Source organism: Ovis canadensis, chromosome 3 (genome assembly GCF_042477335.2).
Source record: "Ovis canadensis isolate MfBH-ARS-UI-01 breed Bighorn chromosome 3, ARS-UI_OviCan_v2, whole genome shotgun sequence".
Lineage (NCBI taxonomy): Eukaryota > Metazoa > Chordata > Mammalia > Artiodactyla > Bovidae > Ovis > Ovis canadensis.
Window position 1 is genome coordinate 87,166,904 of NC_091247.1, and position 16,836 is coordinate 87,183,739.

Genomic DNA, 16,836 nt, shown 5'->3' on the forward strand with positions numbered 1-16,836 from the left:
CCACATTGGGAAAGGAGTCCGTCAGGGCTGTATATTGTCACCCTCCTTATTTAACTTACATGCAGAGTACATCATGAGAAACGCTGGGCTGGATGCAGCACAAGCTGGAGTCAAGATTGCCAGGAGAAATATTAATAACCTCAGATATGCAGATCAACCACCCATTTGGCAGAAAGTGAAGAAGAACTAAAGATCCTCTTGATGAAAGTGAGAGAAGGAAGCAAAAAAGCTGGCTTAAAACTCAACATTCAAAAAACAGAGATCATGGCATCCAGTCCCATCACTTCATGGCAAAAGGATGGGGAAACAATGGAAACAATGGCAGACTTTATTTTTAGGGGCTCCAAAATCGCTGCAGATGGTGACTGCAGCCATGAAATAAAAAGACACTTGCTCCTTGGAAGAAAAGTTATGACCAACCTAGACAGCATATTAAAAAGCAGAGACATTGCTTTGCTGACAGAGGTCCATCTAGTCAAAGCTATGGTTTTTCCAGTAGTCATGTATGGATGTGAGAGTTGGACTCAAATCTGAGCACCAAAGAATTGATGCTTTTGAACTGTGGTGTTGGAGAATACTCTTGAGAGTCCCTTGGGCTGCAAGGTGTTCAAACCAGTTCATCCTAAAGGAAATCAGTCCTGAATATTCATTGGAAAGACTGATGCTGAAGCTGAAGCTCCAATACTTTAGCCACCTGTTGCGAATACCTAACTCCTTGGAAAAGACCCTGCTTGGAAAGATTGAAGGCAGGAGGAGAAGGGGACAACAGAGGATGAGATGGTTGGGTGGCATTACCAACTCGATGGACATGAGTTTGAGCAAACTTTGGAAGTTGGTGATGGACAGTGAAGTCTGGCATGCTGCAGTTCATGGGGTCACAAAGAGTCGGATACGACTGAGAAACTGAACTGACTGACCTTTTAAAAATCTCATAGCTCAAAATTTTGGGGTGTCAGAACACTTCTGCCATCCCTAAAGGACATTATAACTGTGTAAGGGGTATTGCCTTGTATCCATAATAGGCTTCTGAAAAGATAATTTTGAGGATACTTCAAAGCTTCTGATGTCTGACAATAGTTAATTTTTTGTGATGTTACTTTTCCTTGAAGAAGTTAAGACCACAGAAACCAATTAAACTATGAAATGTCAGTAGATGTTTAGGTAGTGAAAAGTAGATCTTTACTTTCTTCAGTTCTTTTTGCTTTTCCAAGGATTTTAAGTATAGCTTGCATATATAATTGGTCCTCTGGGGATTCCCTGATACCTCAGTTGTTAAAGAATCCACCTGCAATGCAGGAGACTCTGGTTCGATCCTTGTGTCGGGGAAGTCCCCTGGAGAAGGGCTAGGCTACTCACCCCAATATTCTTGGGCTTCCCTTGTGGCTCAGCTGGTAAAGAATCCACCCACAATTCGGGAGACCTGGGTTCGATCCCTGGATTGGGAAGACTCCCCGAAGAAGGGAAAGGCTACCCACTCCAATATTCTGGCCTGGAGAATACCGTGGAGTGTGTAGTCCATGGGGTCACAAAGAGTCGGACACGACTGAGTGACTTTCACTTTCACTTTTCCTCTGGTTCTGTGGGTAGGTGGTTTGGGAACTTAATTGAAGAGCTTAATTAAAGAGCTTAATTGACAGACATATTTCCCCTATAGTGAGAGAAAATGTCTACTTTTAAGAGGTTCCTAATGCATAGTAGTTTCTTGGGTACCAAGAAGTAATATACTAAAATAGCTTCAATTTTAGCATAATGTAAATAAGAACTCTGTTAGCAAGCACACACTGTATTGTAGAGTGTATAGGAAGTTTACTATAAAAAATCTAGCAGTAAACATTACTGCTTTTTGGAGAGAAAACATAGCACCAAAAGTAGTTACAGAATTCTCTTGAATAAAAATTTCAGAACTTTTCTGCCAGTCACCATAATCAATATTGAAAGAGATAAACTAAGAATGGGAAAAATATTCACAAAATATCCTTTGTTTATTAAAATGTGTGCATTTGTATTTTAATATTTTAAAGCTTTTACAAATGTGTGCCAGGGGGCTTAAGACACCCTCCCCTAGGTTTGGTGATTTACTAGGACTCAGCATATAGTCACATTTATGGCTGTGATTAATAACAGCAGAAGGATACAAAGCAAAATCAGCAAAGGGAGAAGGTATATGGAGTGAAGTCCAGAGCAGACCAGGCCCAGGCTTCTAAGAGTTCACTCCCCATGGAATCACACAGGATATGCTTACTTCCCCCGCAAGGAGTTGTGACAACACATGTGAAATGTTGTCTTCCTGTGAAGCTTGCTAGACCCTCAGTGCCTAAGGTTTTTATTAGGGGCTAGTCAAACAGGCATGATTTACCTAGCATATACTGGAAGTTCAGATTTTCTGAAAGTTTGTTGTTCAGCCTAAACAGATGTCCAGCATAAACCCTGTTGTTGGTACAGACAACTTAGGCATACTCAGCCACTTTTATCAGGAAATGATGGGGCTCTCTTGAAACCCAATCCCAAAATGCAAGTCAAGGACTGACTGTGATATCAGACCTTCATAGGGTAGTCTGGGACCTGCTAGGTTAACTCTTCAGTGCATCTGTAAATATCACAAGAGTACACAAAAGAGATGTTTTATCAAGAAAGCAGTACAAACATATGAAATACCTTTAATGATTAAATAGTTACATGTTAATATAGTCATACGATAGCATTTTTCTTCTATGAAACTGATTAAGATTAAAAATTATGATTTTAACCAGTGTTGGGAGAGATATGAATAAAAGAAATTTCTTATACTACTGGTAGAAACATAAAGTCACCCAAGTTTCCTTGGAGGATTTTTTTGTCAGTATATCCTCCAAGTTTTCAAACCGTGCTAACCCTTTGACCCAGCCTCTTTCAGGAATTCCTCCTCAGTGGTTAATCAGTTACTGTACTCCTAAGTCAGTGATTTGCTATGTTCATGTAAATTCATGTTGTGGAAGTCTAATTCCTGCTACGGGAAAATATTCACGCTATACTGCTAAGTGAAAAATAGACATCTGTGCTTAATCTCTCTAGAATGTTACTTCCTCAGAACCTTCCATTTCCTGCTGTCTTTGAATTCCCCTGACTGTGGCTGTTTTCTGCAAGCCTCTCCTTATTATGTCTTTGGAGTGATTCAATTTCAATTTGTTCATCCAACATATATAGCAATAATTTTTTCAGATGATTAAATCTATTTAAAAATATCTCTCTTTCCCACACTTTTCTTGTTAAAATCAAATATATTTATCAAGTATTCCCTGGAGATTTGTTTAAAATAATACCATAGGATAATCAGTCTTAAAGAGCAGGGTTTTTACTTTCATTGTCAGATTAAATTCTAATTCTAAAAACATGTAATTTGGAGACCGTAGTCGAACTGTGTATATATAGCTAAGTGGTTTTGTTGTTGTTGTGAATATACATGTAGATCATGGTCTTTAACTTAACTATTATCACTAGTATACAATAAAGTCCTGTACAAGTTCATTTGAAATATTTGCTTTTCAGATGTTAGTCCTTTTGCGCCTGGAGCAAGTTCTCGAAGTGATATCCATTGCCGGCATCAAGGTGTTAATATAACAGAAACTGGTCTTGAGGGACTTCTTTTTGGAATGCTAGACCGGGAGACAGACAGAAAATTATGTTCTGATATCCATGATACTTTGGGACATATGCTGTCATCGCTGGCTGTAGAAAAGCTTTCTCATTGGCTAATGCTTTGTAAAGATGTGCTAGCAGCTTCTAGTGGTATGTATTTAATATATATATTCTTAAAATAAGGAAAATTATTTATTTTTGATACATATCTATAGATATATACCATATATAGATATACATACATATATATAAATTTGAGCCTACATTTTAAAATAATAATAAGTTGTACTCTATAAATCCCTGTAAAGGGATTAATTAAGGTTAAATTATATTACAAACTAATGAACTCTGATTATTTTTTGGCAGATAACTAAGTTCAAACTAATTTTCATATATTAAAATCCCAGATTACTGTCTTGTTCAACATAAGATGTAGAAGTAGTGAAATATGTAAATATTTTTGTTATTCTTTCCCTGGTTTTTCATTTCTATTTTTATTTATCTTTTTAAATTAAATATATTTAAGGAGAAATTTTATTTTACTATCATAAACAGATCAACAATCATACCTTTCATAAAAATAATTATTGTGAAAGTACATACAAAGGAGACAAAACAACATTATTGCATTTTAGAGTGATATCTGATAACTACTTTTATTATTTATTTAATTTTATACAGTTTTTAAAGGTTACTTTTCATTTACATGTATTACAAACTTATCGCCTGTATTCCTCGTGGGGTACATCACACCCTTGAGCCTGTCTTACATGCTTTGTACCCAGTCCCCCTCTTTGGTTTTTTAATTGATTCTCTAAAAAGAACCTTGCCAATTCTACTGTTTTTAAATTAGATTCCTTCAAACAGTGCTATATCTAAAGCATCATTTTTGCTATACGTGAGGTTGTTATAATGTGCTTTTACTCTTGTTACAGATATGAGTACTGCAACTCCTTTAAGCAGTGGAAAAGATGAGGAATTTGAGAAGAAAGATGAGATGGATGATGATACCATGTTTACCACACTCGGAGAAGAAGATAAGTCAAAGCCCTTTGTGGCACCTCGCTGGGCCACTCGAGTATTTGCTGCCGATTGCCTGTGTCGAATCATCAATCTGTGTGAGAATGCAGACCAGGCTCACTTTGATCTTGCCCTGGCACGTTCTGCTAAACTACGAAACCCCACAAGTAAGTTTAAAATCAGTACTTCTTTTCCCCAGAGTATTTTTTTAATAGGTTTGAAATATTTTACTGCTTTGTAACCTGCTTTAGACTGTGCTCTTCATTTATTGTAAGTTTCCTTGCTTTTTGCCTTTGTTTTTTGTCCTCTCTACATACTGTCTCTCTTCTGATCTCTATTTGGAAGGTAAGTTGAGGAAAGTGGGCCAAAGTTATATATCTATCTACTTTAAAGATATATTCATCTTAATCATTTGTCCTAAGAATAATGATGGCCCTGAGCGTAATGATGATGGTAACATATGTTTCCTTCGTACCTTATCCTACTTTTAGCAGAAGTTTAAGGTGAGTAAATAAAGTGCATTTTGCAGTCCCCAGCCATGGAGAATGTCAGAGTTTATGAATGCCATGGCAGATTTTAAACTCAGATTTCAGAAATGCTGTTGCATATTTTTGAAAAGGTGAAATTGTTTATTACTGAAACCTTTTTACTTTTTGATCGTTTGTAAGCTTTTATACCATATATCCCCTGGATCAGATATTAAACAGAATTTACAGAGATCATCAGGTTTTGTATTTTCACTTACAAATGAAGAAACCCAGAGAAGCTGAGAGACTGGTAGAGTAACAGAGTCTCTTATCTTATGCTTTGTTGTCTCTTCATCATCCTGTCATTTTTTAAAATATCTGAAGACATGGTATGTATTATCAGTATTGAGGTCTATATGTTAAAAATGCCTTCCAGTTTATTGTGTTGTGTGTAAGAAGCAGTAAAAGTCACAGATGGATTAAGAAACAAAAAGTAAAACAGTATTACACTGGGTATAAAATGTGAATCTGATATAGGATACCAGTAAAGCACAATATGTTGTGAACACAGTGTCTTTAATCATGTCATTCATCAAATAGTCATCAAAACTTGTTCTTTGCTATCCATTGGGGATCCAGAAGGAAAAAAATAACAGTCTGTGCTTTTGAAGATGTTCTAGTCTAGAAGACAAAGAGACAAATTTGTCACTCAAATAATTATATTTCCCAGTAGTGGAAGGATAGAGTACTTTGGGAACATAAAAATTGCTATTCATTTCCTGAAGAACTAGGGAAAACCTCAAAGAAGAGGTCATATTGAAGCTGAATTTTATAGGAAGAGGGAGGGTTTTTCCAAGTAGAAGAGGCTGGTTGTGTTAGTTTTCTGTTGTTATTGTAAGAAATGACTGTAAACTTAATGGTTTAAACTAACAGAAATTTATTAAGTTACCGTTCTGTGGGTCAGAAAATCCCAGGATATTATAAACCTCTGTTGTTGTTCAGTCATCCAGTCGTGTCTGACTCTTTGCCACCACATGGACTGCAGTACTCCAGGCCTCCCTTTCCTCACCATCTCCCAGAGTTTGCCCAAGTTCATGTCATGTTCATCGATAATGCTGTCCAGCCGTCTCATCCTCTAATGCCCTCTTCTCCTTCTGCCCTCAATCTTTCCCAGCATCAGGGACTTTTCCAATGAGTTGTCTGTTCACATCAGATGACCAGAATACTGGAGCTTCAGCATCAGTCCTTCCAGTGAATATTCATGGTTGATCTCTTTTACGATTGACTGGTTTGATCTCCTTGCTGTGCAAGGGACTTTCAGGAGTCTTCCCCAGCACCACAGTTTGAAGGCATCAATTCTTTGGCATTCTGCCCTCTTTATGGTCCCGCTCTCACAGCCATACATGACCACTGGGGAAAAACCGTAGCCTTGACTAGACGGAACTTTGTTGGCAAAGTAATGTCTCTGCTTTTAAATATGCTGTCTAGGTTGGTCATAACTTTCCTTCCAAGGAGTAAATGTCTTTTAATTTCGTGTCTGCAGTCACCATCTGCAGTGATTTTGGAGCCCCCCAAAATAAAGTCTGTCACTGTTTCCATTGTTTCTCCATCTATTTGCCATGAAGTGATAGGACTAGATGCCATGATTAGTTTTCTGAAGGTTGAGCTTTAAGCCAACTTTTTCACTCTCTTCTTTCACTTTCATCACGAGGCTCTTTAGTTCTTCACTTTCTGCCATAAGGGTGGTGTCATCTGCATATCTGAGGTTATTGATATTTCTCCTGGCAATCTTGATTCCAGCTTGTGCTTCATCCAGCCCAGTGTTTCTCATGATATAGTCTGCATATAAGTTAAATAAGCAGGGTGACAATATAGAGCCTAGATGTACTCCTTTCCCGATGTGGAACCAGTCTGTTGTTTCATGTCCAGTTCTAACTGTTGCTTCCTGACCTGCATACAGATTTCTTAGCAGGCAGGTCAGGTGATCTGGTATTCCCATATCGTGAAGAATTTTCTACAGCTTGTTGATCCACACAGTCAAACGCTCTGGTATAGTCAATAAAGCAGAAATAGATGTTTTTCTGGAACTCCCTTGCTTTTTCCATGATCTAGTGGATTTTGGCAATTTGATCTCTGGTTCCTCTGCCTTTTCTAAAACCACCTTGAACATCTGGAGGTTCACAGTTCATGTACTGTTGAAGCCTGGCTGGGAGAATTTTGACCATTACTTTGCTAGCATGTGAGATGAGTGCAGTACTGCAGTAGATTGAGCATTCTTTTGCATTGCCTTTCTAAGGGATTGGAATTAAAACTGACCTTTTCCAGTCCTGTGGCCACCGCTGAGTTTTCCAGATTTGCTGATTTGAGTACAACACTTTCATAGCATCATCTTTCAGGATTTGAAATAGCTCAACTGGAATTCCCTCACCTCCACTAGCTTTGTTGGTAGTGATGCTTCCTAAGGCCCACTTGACTTTACATTCCAGGATGTTTCTGACTCTAGGTGAGTGATCACACCATCACCATCTAGCTAGCTGCTAGACATTGCAAATTTTAAGTTACTAGTGCTGCAGTTTGGTATATTCCTTTAAGTAGTTTTTAACTTTGTTTTAAGATGTAGTTAAATTGCTTAGTATCTTTTGAATTCTTTTGATACTTGCTGTTGTGCTTGATAGTATGGATCTAGGGCAGCCTTTATTCAAGGGCTAAAAGGAAAAAGACTTCCCTTTTCTCCATCTAACCTTATAGAAATCTTTTCCAGAGTAGAGGCTGGTAAAGTACAGCTTGCAGTCCAAATCTAGCCTGCAGTCTGTTTTTATAAATAGTTTTATGGAGCACAGTATAGCTGTCTGTGTACATACGGTCTATGTACCAACTGCAACAGCAGAGTTGAATTGTTATGAGAGAAGTTACATGGTCGGGAAAACCAAATATATTTACTATCTGGTTCTTTATGGAAAAAGTTTGCCAATCCCTGTTGACAAAAGAATTACAGATTCCACGGGGGAAAGTTATGGTAATCAGTTATTTTGCTTCAGATGTCATCATGCATCCTATAATATCATCCATGTTATCATATTGTATAAAGGTTTATCACAGTTCTTCAGAGATTATGATATGGAAACTTTCTTGAAAGTATATCTTTTTTATTTTTAAACTTGGTATAACATGTTGATCATAAATGCTTTTTAAAACAATTCCACTTTGTATTTTTCGTTAGTACACTTAATTTTGAAGATGTTTTACTTTCTGCCTCCTGTTTTTATTTTTAGATGACCTCCTGGTACTTCATCTTTCTGACCTAATTCGCATGGCATTCATGGCTGCAACCGATCATAGTAACCAGCTGCGGATGGCTGGTCTCCAAGCGCTCGAAGACATTATCAAGAAGTTTGCCTCTGTGCCCGAGCCAGAATTCCCAGGTCATGTGATTCTGGAGCAGTATCAAGCTAATGTGAGATATTTTATTTGTTTCAAATTAAAATTGATCATTTGAGTGAACACTAAAGTGAAACTCCCCTGGAGAAATGCATTTGGACCTGTAACCTCTTTATTCATATACCAGGCTTATGTTTTTTCCCCTTGTCTGTTACGTAGTTAGGATCAGTTCACAGCTGAAGAAACCATAATATAAAACTCGTCACTATTTTTAAGTTATGAGGTGGTATTAGTGATAAAACTAGAATAGATGTTCCAGTCTGGCTTTCCATTCTTATGTTTAGATTTTTAGTCATGCCATTTTAAAGATAAAAGGAACATTTAAAGAATGTTGTGGATTTACTGCCATTATTTTTATATGTCAAGACTTGATAAGCATTTTTAAAAATAAAAAGCAATTGTCTCTTGTATGCTGAAGGATAAATTAACTTTCAGTAGCAATGAAAACTATTACCAAAAGAACTGTATATTTCAAAACATTTTTTTAATACTCTAAACAGAGATATACTTGTTTCTTCTGAAATTTATACCTGTATTTATGTTCTTCAAAGGAGGCACAATAGGGACTTCCCTGGTGGCCCAGTGATTAGGATACTGCACTTCCACTGCAGAGGGTACAGGTTCTATCCCTGGGCCACATGCACTGTGCCCCCCACCCCCCCCCCAAATAAAAGGATGCACAATGGATGAAATCCTAGAAATGGTGGATTATGTGAAGAAGAGAGAAACCTGTTAATAAGAAAAGAATGAACTGTTTTTTTCTACTGTGATTATACCAAAATCGTGGCCTCAGTCACATTATACCTCATCTAACATCTATGCTCAAACATACACAAAATTAAAAAGTGTGGATAATGTATAGTCCATTTTTTTCTTTATAAGTATAGGTAAAGAAGTTATACTTTCTAGTCCAAATGGCTATAGAATGCTTTTATATAATGATTTACTCCCAAATACCCAGTCTATCAGAATGGTCTTTTTAAAAAATCTTTCTATTTAGAAATAATTAAAACCTACAGAAATAATTGCAAGAATAGTACAAAAAAGACCTTGTCTTATACCCTTCATCCTTCATTCACATTTGCCAATTGAGAATTTTGCTTCGTTTGCTTAACATTTTCTCTTTCTCTCTCTGCTCACAACATACACTCTCTCAGCTTTTTTTTCCTGAGTTGTTTAAAAGTAAGTTATAGAAATCACATATCTTTACCCTTGAGCACTTTAGTCTGGGTTTCCAAAAGACAAGAAAGTTGTCTTACATAACCACAGAACAGTTATCAACTTTAAGAAATTCAAAATCGATGTACTACTTTTATATAATCTGTCATATTCCAGGTGTATCAGTCAACCCAGTAATATCTTTTACAATATATTCTCTTTCTCCTTCAGTGTGGGACTTAATAGCACCCCTGAAGTACGATTACTACAGTTGATCATTGAAATGCAGATACTGGTTACTTGCTATATGTATTTATTTAGTCACTGAGAGGGACGCTTATTTCATTTCCAAACTCCTGTTGATAAGCCTTAGTGACTGAATCTCTAGTGTAAGGGGAGAAATCTCAAATTAGGAGTTGGCTATATCTAATTCCTTATTCACATCATACATACTAAATCTAATATAGCCAAGAGTCTGTGACTGATACTGGCTTATTAAAATAAAGCAGTAAGCAGAGTGGACCTGGTTAGTACTTGGTTGGAAATCTAAAGCTCATATTCCTTCATTTATTACTCTGAGAGCAGTACATAAATTAGTGTTTCTTAAGCAACTCTCTTTTAAGACATCTTGTTTTGAAGTGAAATGATTTTTAAGGTCTTTTAGTGACTGTGTGAATTTTTAGTACTACTCAGTTATTTAAGGAAATTGAGCGTTTAACCTCAGTTATAGGAGATTTGCCCATGAGGTAAACACTGTTAGAAATATGTTCAAGAATATGTAGACAGGAGAAAAACAGCCATTTTCTCTTATCTGTGGGAACATGTAGAAAATCCCATGTACTGTTAAAAATAAATGAAAAAGAAACAAAATTAATTGCTTATTTGGTATAAGATTCATACAGATTAAGTAATGATGATCTGTAAAGCAAAAGAAGAATGGTATGATTGAGTTTATTGTTATCAAAAAGAGAGATAAGAGACATGTGATAAAAAGGAAAGGAACAAAGATGTGTTTAGTGTGTTTTCATCTCCAAAGACATAAGAGATTTCCTCAGTTCAGTCCTTCAGTCGTGTCCGACTCTTTGCAACCCCATGGACTGCAGCACGCCAGGCTTCCCTGTCCATCACCAGCTCCCAGAGCTTACTCAGACTTATGTCCATCGAGTTGGTGATGCCATCCAACCATCTCATCCTCTACTTATCTTTAAAAATAAAATGCTTGTACTCATTTTTCTAGGTGGGAGCTGCTCTAAGACCAGCCTTTTCACAAGATACCCCATCAGACATAATAGCAAAAGCTTGCCAGGTAAGAAGAAAAATAGAATTTTCTATATTCATCTTCTATAAATTTATAGATACTTTAGAACTTCACTTCCAAGAGAGAAAAATCAAATAGTATTAATTTTTAATCTCAGAAATCCAGCAGTGACGGTGTCCTTTTTTATCCTCTATGAAATGATGAAGTAGTAACTACTGATCACAACTTTAAAATAAAAATTTTTGCTGTAGCTGAGGTCACAGCTTTGGAATACGCAGCTCTTATGTTGTCCTATAGTAAATGGAGATTGAAAGTCATAAGATGGACTAGAGTAAAATCTATAATAATTGAAGAATATATAGTAATGATAAACAGGTAGTAAAAAGGTTTTTTTTTGACCACAGGTTATAAAAATTCTACAAGTTTCTGTGTATTAAATTATCCTAAAGACAATTTTTCAATATGGCAATTTCATTGCAAAATTAATCCCAGGGGATTATTCTCAAACTATTATATCTGCAGAGAGTTATAAAAGCACATATGTTCCTACCCCTTCAGTAAGTTTGTCTTTTTCGTGCTCCATCCTGAAAAAGGCTTTGTGCACTAAGCTCTAAACTTTCAGAAAATCTGCTTTTTTATCTGCTAACCAAAGGATAGAAGAGAAGCAAGTCTGCCCTTCCCAGTTTTCTGGATTACAGGGCTATAATCCATCTTTACTGCTTAGAATTCATAGTCAAGCGACATGTGGCCTCTATGCAGAGAATGTCCTGCTGTTTGCAATGACAAGTTTGAAATTCTGACTTTAATCTCTCTGTGGATAAATGAGTTGTCTCCTCCTCCTGTTAGTGTTTATTTCTTTGAAACCTGCTGTCTTATTGGTGGTCTTCAGAGAAATGAACTTCTCCCACCAACAGCAGACCAGAGAGAGAAGATGAGGGAGTGTTGTTTAAGATGGAAGCTTGGGGATCATGGTACAAACCTTGGAGGTGGAGTAGGTAAGCCATTTGGATCAGGAGACTGGCACACAAGCATCAGAAATTGCAGTCAGTGTATAAAATAAATGTATCATGGTAATGTTTCAGATTGTGATGTTTAAACACAACGAAACCTCCTACAAAGCTCCTGATGATCAGAAAAACAAAGGTGATTAGAACTTCATCTTGTGAATGATTAGTATGAAAATTCCATGTTAGTGAATTTGCCTTAAACTTATTTCTTAGATGGCCATGCTTTTTCTGTAAGAAGTGTCTTCTTTTTTAGTGGAAGGCTTAAAGTTTGACCAACTATCCTTCTGTTTCTGGGTAGAAACCTGGTTTTGAAATAGTTGGAGCACTGGGTTGCAAGTTCCTCTCATTAAGGTTACCAAAGGAATTAGCTTTGGGCAGATGATGAATCTTGGCATCTCTGGTTGTTTACCAGAGTAAAATCATGTTGAACCTGAAAACTAAGTATTAATAATTCTGAGAAATTATAGGAAAACCCTCAAATGTTTTCAACTAAGGACAATTGAGGACAGTAATCAGTAAGTTAATAAAAAATATCATTTAAAGCAGGGCTGGAATCATAAGCATAATACGTACTTTAGATATTTTATTTCAACCTGAAGTTTGTAAGTGTGCATTCATTCACTACTTTTTCTTTTTCATTTTCCACTCTTTGGCTACGAGGCCAAAGTCTTTCCTTGTAGTATGATTTTGTTGATTCAGTGTTGCTCTGTCTTTCTTTATAAACCAAATCCATAATGCAGTGTCTGTAGTTTCTGGTTTCATTTTCTTTAAAGTAGAGAAAGTACTGAGGTTTTTGGAAGGCAAACAGTGCCAAATTCTTGATTTTTGATAATTTTCCTCAACTTTACTTCTATTTCGACCAAAATTCAAAGTATCAAAGTATCTCCAAAGTGTTATTTTCTTTAGGAATAACAACTTTTATTTTCACAGTTATATTTAATTACTTTTTGCTTTAAATTTCAGTGTATTTGAGCATTGTGTGACTGACTTTTTTTTTTTTCCATCTGTATTGGTAATAATCAGTTTTTAAATGTCCCTATTGAATTTTATTTAGTTTTGAATTCTTAGGGAATAAGATTATAAGAGAATGAAACAGTTTACACATATATTTACTCTTAACTTTTTTAAAAGTTTTAAATATAGGAATACAACCCATTAACCCAATTGAATATCTAGATGCTCTGAAAACCTGAAGCTTTTTCATAATTAATTTGGTAACAAAACCTGAGCTGACTGTATTGACTCAGCCCTGACATGAAGTTGAGTGCGATGATAGTATTGATTTATCTCAATTAGTGTGATTCGTAGTACATTTCTTTTGTGTTTTTTGGGGGGGTGTTAGTTCTAAAAGGTCTTGTAGGTCTTCATAAAACCGTTCAACTTCAGTTTCTTCAGTGTTACTGGTTGGGGCATAGACTTGGATAACTGTGATATTGAATGGTTTGCCTTGGAGACGAACAGAGATCATTCTGTTGTTTTTGAGATTGCATCCAAGTACTGCATTTCGGACTCTTTTGTTGACCATGATGGCTACTCCATTTCTTCTGAGGGATTCCTGCCTGCAGTAGTAGATATAATGGTCATCTGAGTTAAATTCACCCATTCCAGTCCATTTTAGTTTGCTGATTCCTAGAATGTCGACGTTCACCATTGCCACCTCTTGTTTGGACACTTCCAATTTGCCTTGATTCATGGACCTGACATTCCAGGTTCCTATGCAATATTGCTCTTTACAGCATCGGATCTTGCTTCTATCACCAGTCGTATCCAGAACTGGGTATTGTTTTTGTTTTGGCTCCATCCCTTCATTCTTTCTGGAGTTATTTCTCCACTGATCTCCAGTAGCATACTGGGAACCTAATGACCTGGGGAGTTCCTCTTTTGGTATCATATCATTTTGCCTTTTCCTACTTTTCATGGGGTTCTCAAGGCAAGGATACTGAAGTGGCTTGCCATTCCCTTCTCCTGTGGAATGCAAAAGTAGGAAGTCAAGAAACACCTGGAGTAACAGGCAAATTTGGCCTTGGAATGTGGAATGAAGCAGGGCAAAGACTAATAGAGTTTTGCCAAGAAAATGCACTGGTCATAGCAAACACCCTCTTCCAACAACACAAGAGAAGACTCTACACATGGACATCAACAGATGGTCAACACCGAAATCAGATTGATTATATTCTTTGCAGCCAAAGATGGAGAAGCTCTATACAGTCAACAAAAACAAGACCAGGAGCTGACTGTGGCTCAGATCATGAACTCCTTATTACCAAATTCAGACTCAAATTGAAGAAAGTAGGGAAAACCGCTAGACCATTCAGGTATGACCTAAATCAAATCCCTTATGATTATACAGTGGAAGTGAGAAATAGATTTAAGGGCCTAGATCTGATAGATAGAGTGCCTGATGAACTATGGAATGAGGTTCATGACATTGTACAGGAGACAGGGATCAAGACCATCCCCATGAAACAGAAATGCAAAAAAGCAAAATGGCTGTCTGGGGAGGCCTTACAAATAGCTGTGAAAAGAAGAGAGGCAAAAAGCAAAGGAGAAAAGGAAAAATATAAGCATCTAAATGCAGAATTCCAAAGAATAGCAAGAAGAGATAAGAAAGCCTTCTTCAGCGATCAGTGCAAAGAAATAGAGGAAAAGAACAGAATGGGAAAGACTAGAGATCTCTTCAAGAAAATTAGAGATACCAAGGGAACATTTCATGCAAAGATGGGCTCAATAAAAGACAGAAATGGTATGGACCTAACAAGCAGAAATTAAGAAGAGGTGGCAAGAATACACGGAAGAACTGTACAAAAAACATCTTCACAACCCAGATAATCATGATGATGTGATCACTCATCTGGAGCCAGACATCTTGGAATGTGAAGTCAAGTGGGCCTTAGAAAGCATCACTACGAACAAAGCTAGTGGAGGTGATGGAATCCCAGTTGAGCTATTTCAGATCCTGAAAGATGATGCTGTGAAAGTGCTGCACTCAAGATGCCAGCACATTTGGAAAACTCAGCAGTGGCCACAGGACTGGAAAAGGTCGGTTTTCATTCCAATTCCAAAGAAAGGCAATGCAAAATAATGCTCAAACTACTGCACAATTGCACTCATCTCACATGCTAGTAAAGTAATGCTCAAAATTCTCCAAGCCAGGCTTCAGCAATATGTGAACTGTGAACTCCCTGATGTTCAAGCTGGTTTTAGAAAAGGCAGAGGAACCAGAGATCAAATTGCCAACATCCACTGGATCATGGAAAAAGCAAGAGAGTTCCAGAAAAACATCTATTTCTGCTATATTGACTATGCCAAAGCCTTTGACTGTGTGGATCGCAATAAACTGTGGAAAATTTTGAAAGAGATGGGAATACCAGACCACCTAACCTGCTTCTTGAGAAATCTGTATGCAGGTCAGGAAGCAGCAGTTAGAACTAGACATGGAACAGCAGACTGGTTCCAAATAGGAAAAGGAGTACGTCAAGGCTGTATATTGTCATCCTGCTTCTTTAACTTCAATGCAGAGTACATCATGAGAAACGCTGGACTGGAAGAAACACAAGCTGGAATCAAGATTGCCAGGAGAAATATCAATAACCTCAGATATGCAGATGATACCACCCTTATGGCAGAAAGTGAAGAGGAGCTAAAAAGCCTCTTGATGAAAGTGAAAGTGGAGAGTGAAAAAGTTGGCTTAAAGCTCAACATTCAGAAAACGAAGATCATGGTATGAGGTCCCATCATTTCATGGGAAATAGATGGGGAAAAAGTAGAAACAGTGTCAGACTTTATTTTTTTGGGCTCCCAAATCACTGCAGATGGTGACTGCAGCCATGAAGTTAAAAGATGCTTACTCCTTGGAAGAAAAGTTATGACCAACCTCGATAGTATATTCAAAAGCAGAGAGATTACTTTGCTGACTAAGGTCCATCTAGTCAAGGCTATGGTTTTCCCAGTGGTCGTGTATGGATGTGAGAGTTGGACTGTGAAGAAGGCTGAGCGCCGAAGAATTGATGCTTTTGAACTGTGGTGTTGGAGAAGACTCTTGAGAGTCCCTTGGACTGGAAGGAGATCCAACCAGTCCGTTCTGAAGGAGAGCAACCCTGGGATTTCTTTGGAAGGAATGATGCTAAAGCTGCAACTCCAGTACTTTGGCCACCTCATGCAAAGAGTTGACTCATTGGAAAAGACTGTGATGCTGGGAGGGATTGGGGGCAGGAGAAGAAGGGGATGACAGAGGATGAGGTGGCTGGATGGCATCACGGACTTGATGGATGCGAGTCTGAGTGAACCCCAGGAGTTGGTGATGGACAGGGAGGCCTGGCGTGCTGTGATTCATGGGGTCGCAAGGAGTCAGACACGACTGAGCGACTGAACTGAACTGTACGTTTCATTCTGGAAGTATCTTTGTGTTAATTATGGGATACTGCTACATATCTTGCTTAATCCCTTAATTAAGTTCATGTACCTTACTACCCTTTAGGGTATAACATTGTGAATTGTGCAACATATTACCTAAGGATTTCAGGTGAGAAAGTGAGGACATATACCTGTTGAGTGAAGTGGGCACTGTCAGACATCTTCTCTCATGCAGTAGGTTGTCTTTCTGTTTTGTTGCTGGTCTCCTTTGCTATGCAAAAGCTTTTAAGTTTAATTAGGTCCCATTTGTTTATTTTTGCTATATTTCTTTTGCTTTATGAGGTAGATCCAAAAAAATTATTGCTGCAGTTGATGTCAAAGAGTATTCTGCCTGTATTTTCCTCTAGGACTTTTATAGTAACAGGTCTTACATTTAAGTCTTTAATCCATTTTGAGTATATTTCTGTTCAGTTCAGTTCAGTTGCTCAGTCGTGTCTGACTCTTTGCAACCCCATGGACT

At 37.4% G+C, this 16,836-nt stretch overlaps 1 protein-coding gene across 2 annotated transcripts in view; it reads left to right on the forward strand.

Moving 5' to 3' along the window:
- Positions 1–16,836, forward strand: part of HEATR5B (HEAT repeat containing 5B) — a 101,359-nt gene that overhangs the window by 53,153 nt on the left and 31,370 nt on the right. For both annotated transcript variants that reach the window (XM_069583533.1, XM_069583535.1), the window contains exons 23-26: positions 3,526–3,765; positions 4,551–4,802; positions 8,375–8,556; positions 10,936–11,004. In XM_069583533.1, coding sequence (XP_069439634.1) covers positions 3,526–3,765; positions 4,551–4,802; positions 8,375–8,556; positions 10,936–11,004 — 743 coding nt within the window. The remainder of the gene's footprint in view (positions 1–3,525; positions 3,766–4,550; positions 4,803–8,374; positions 8,557–10,935; positions 11,005–16,836) is intronic.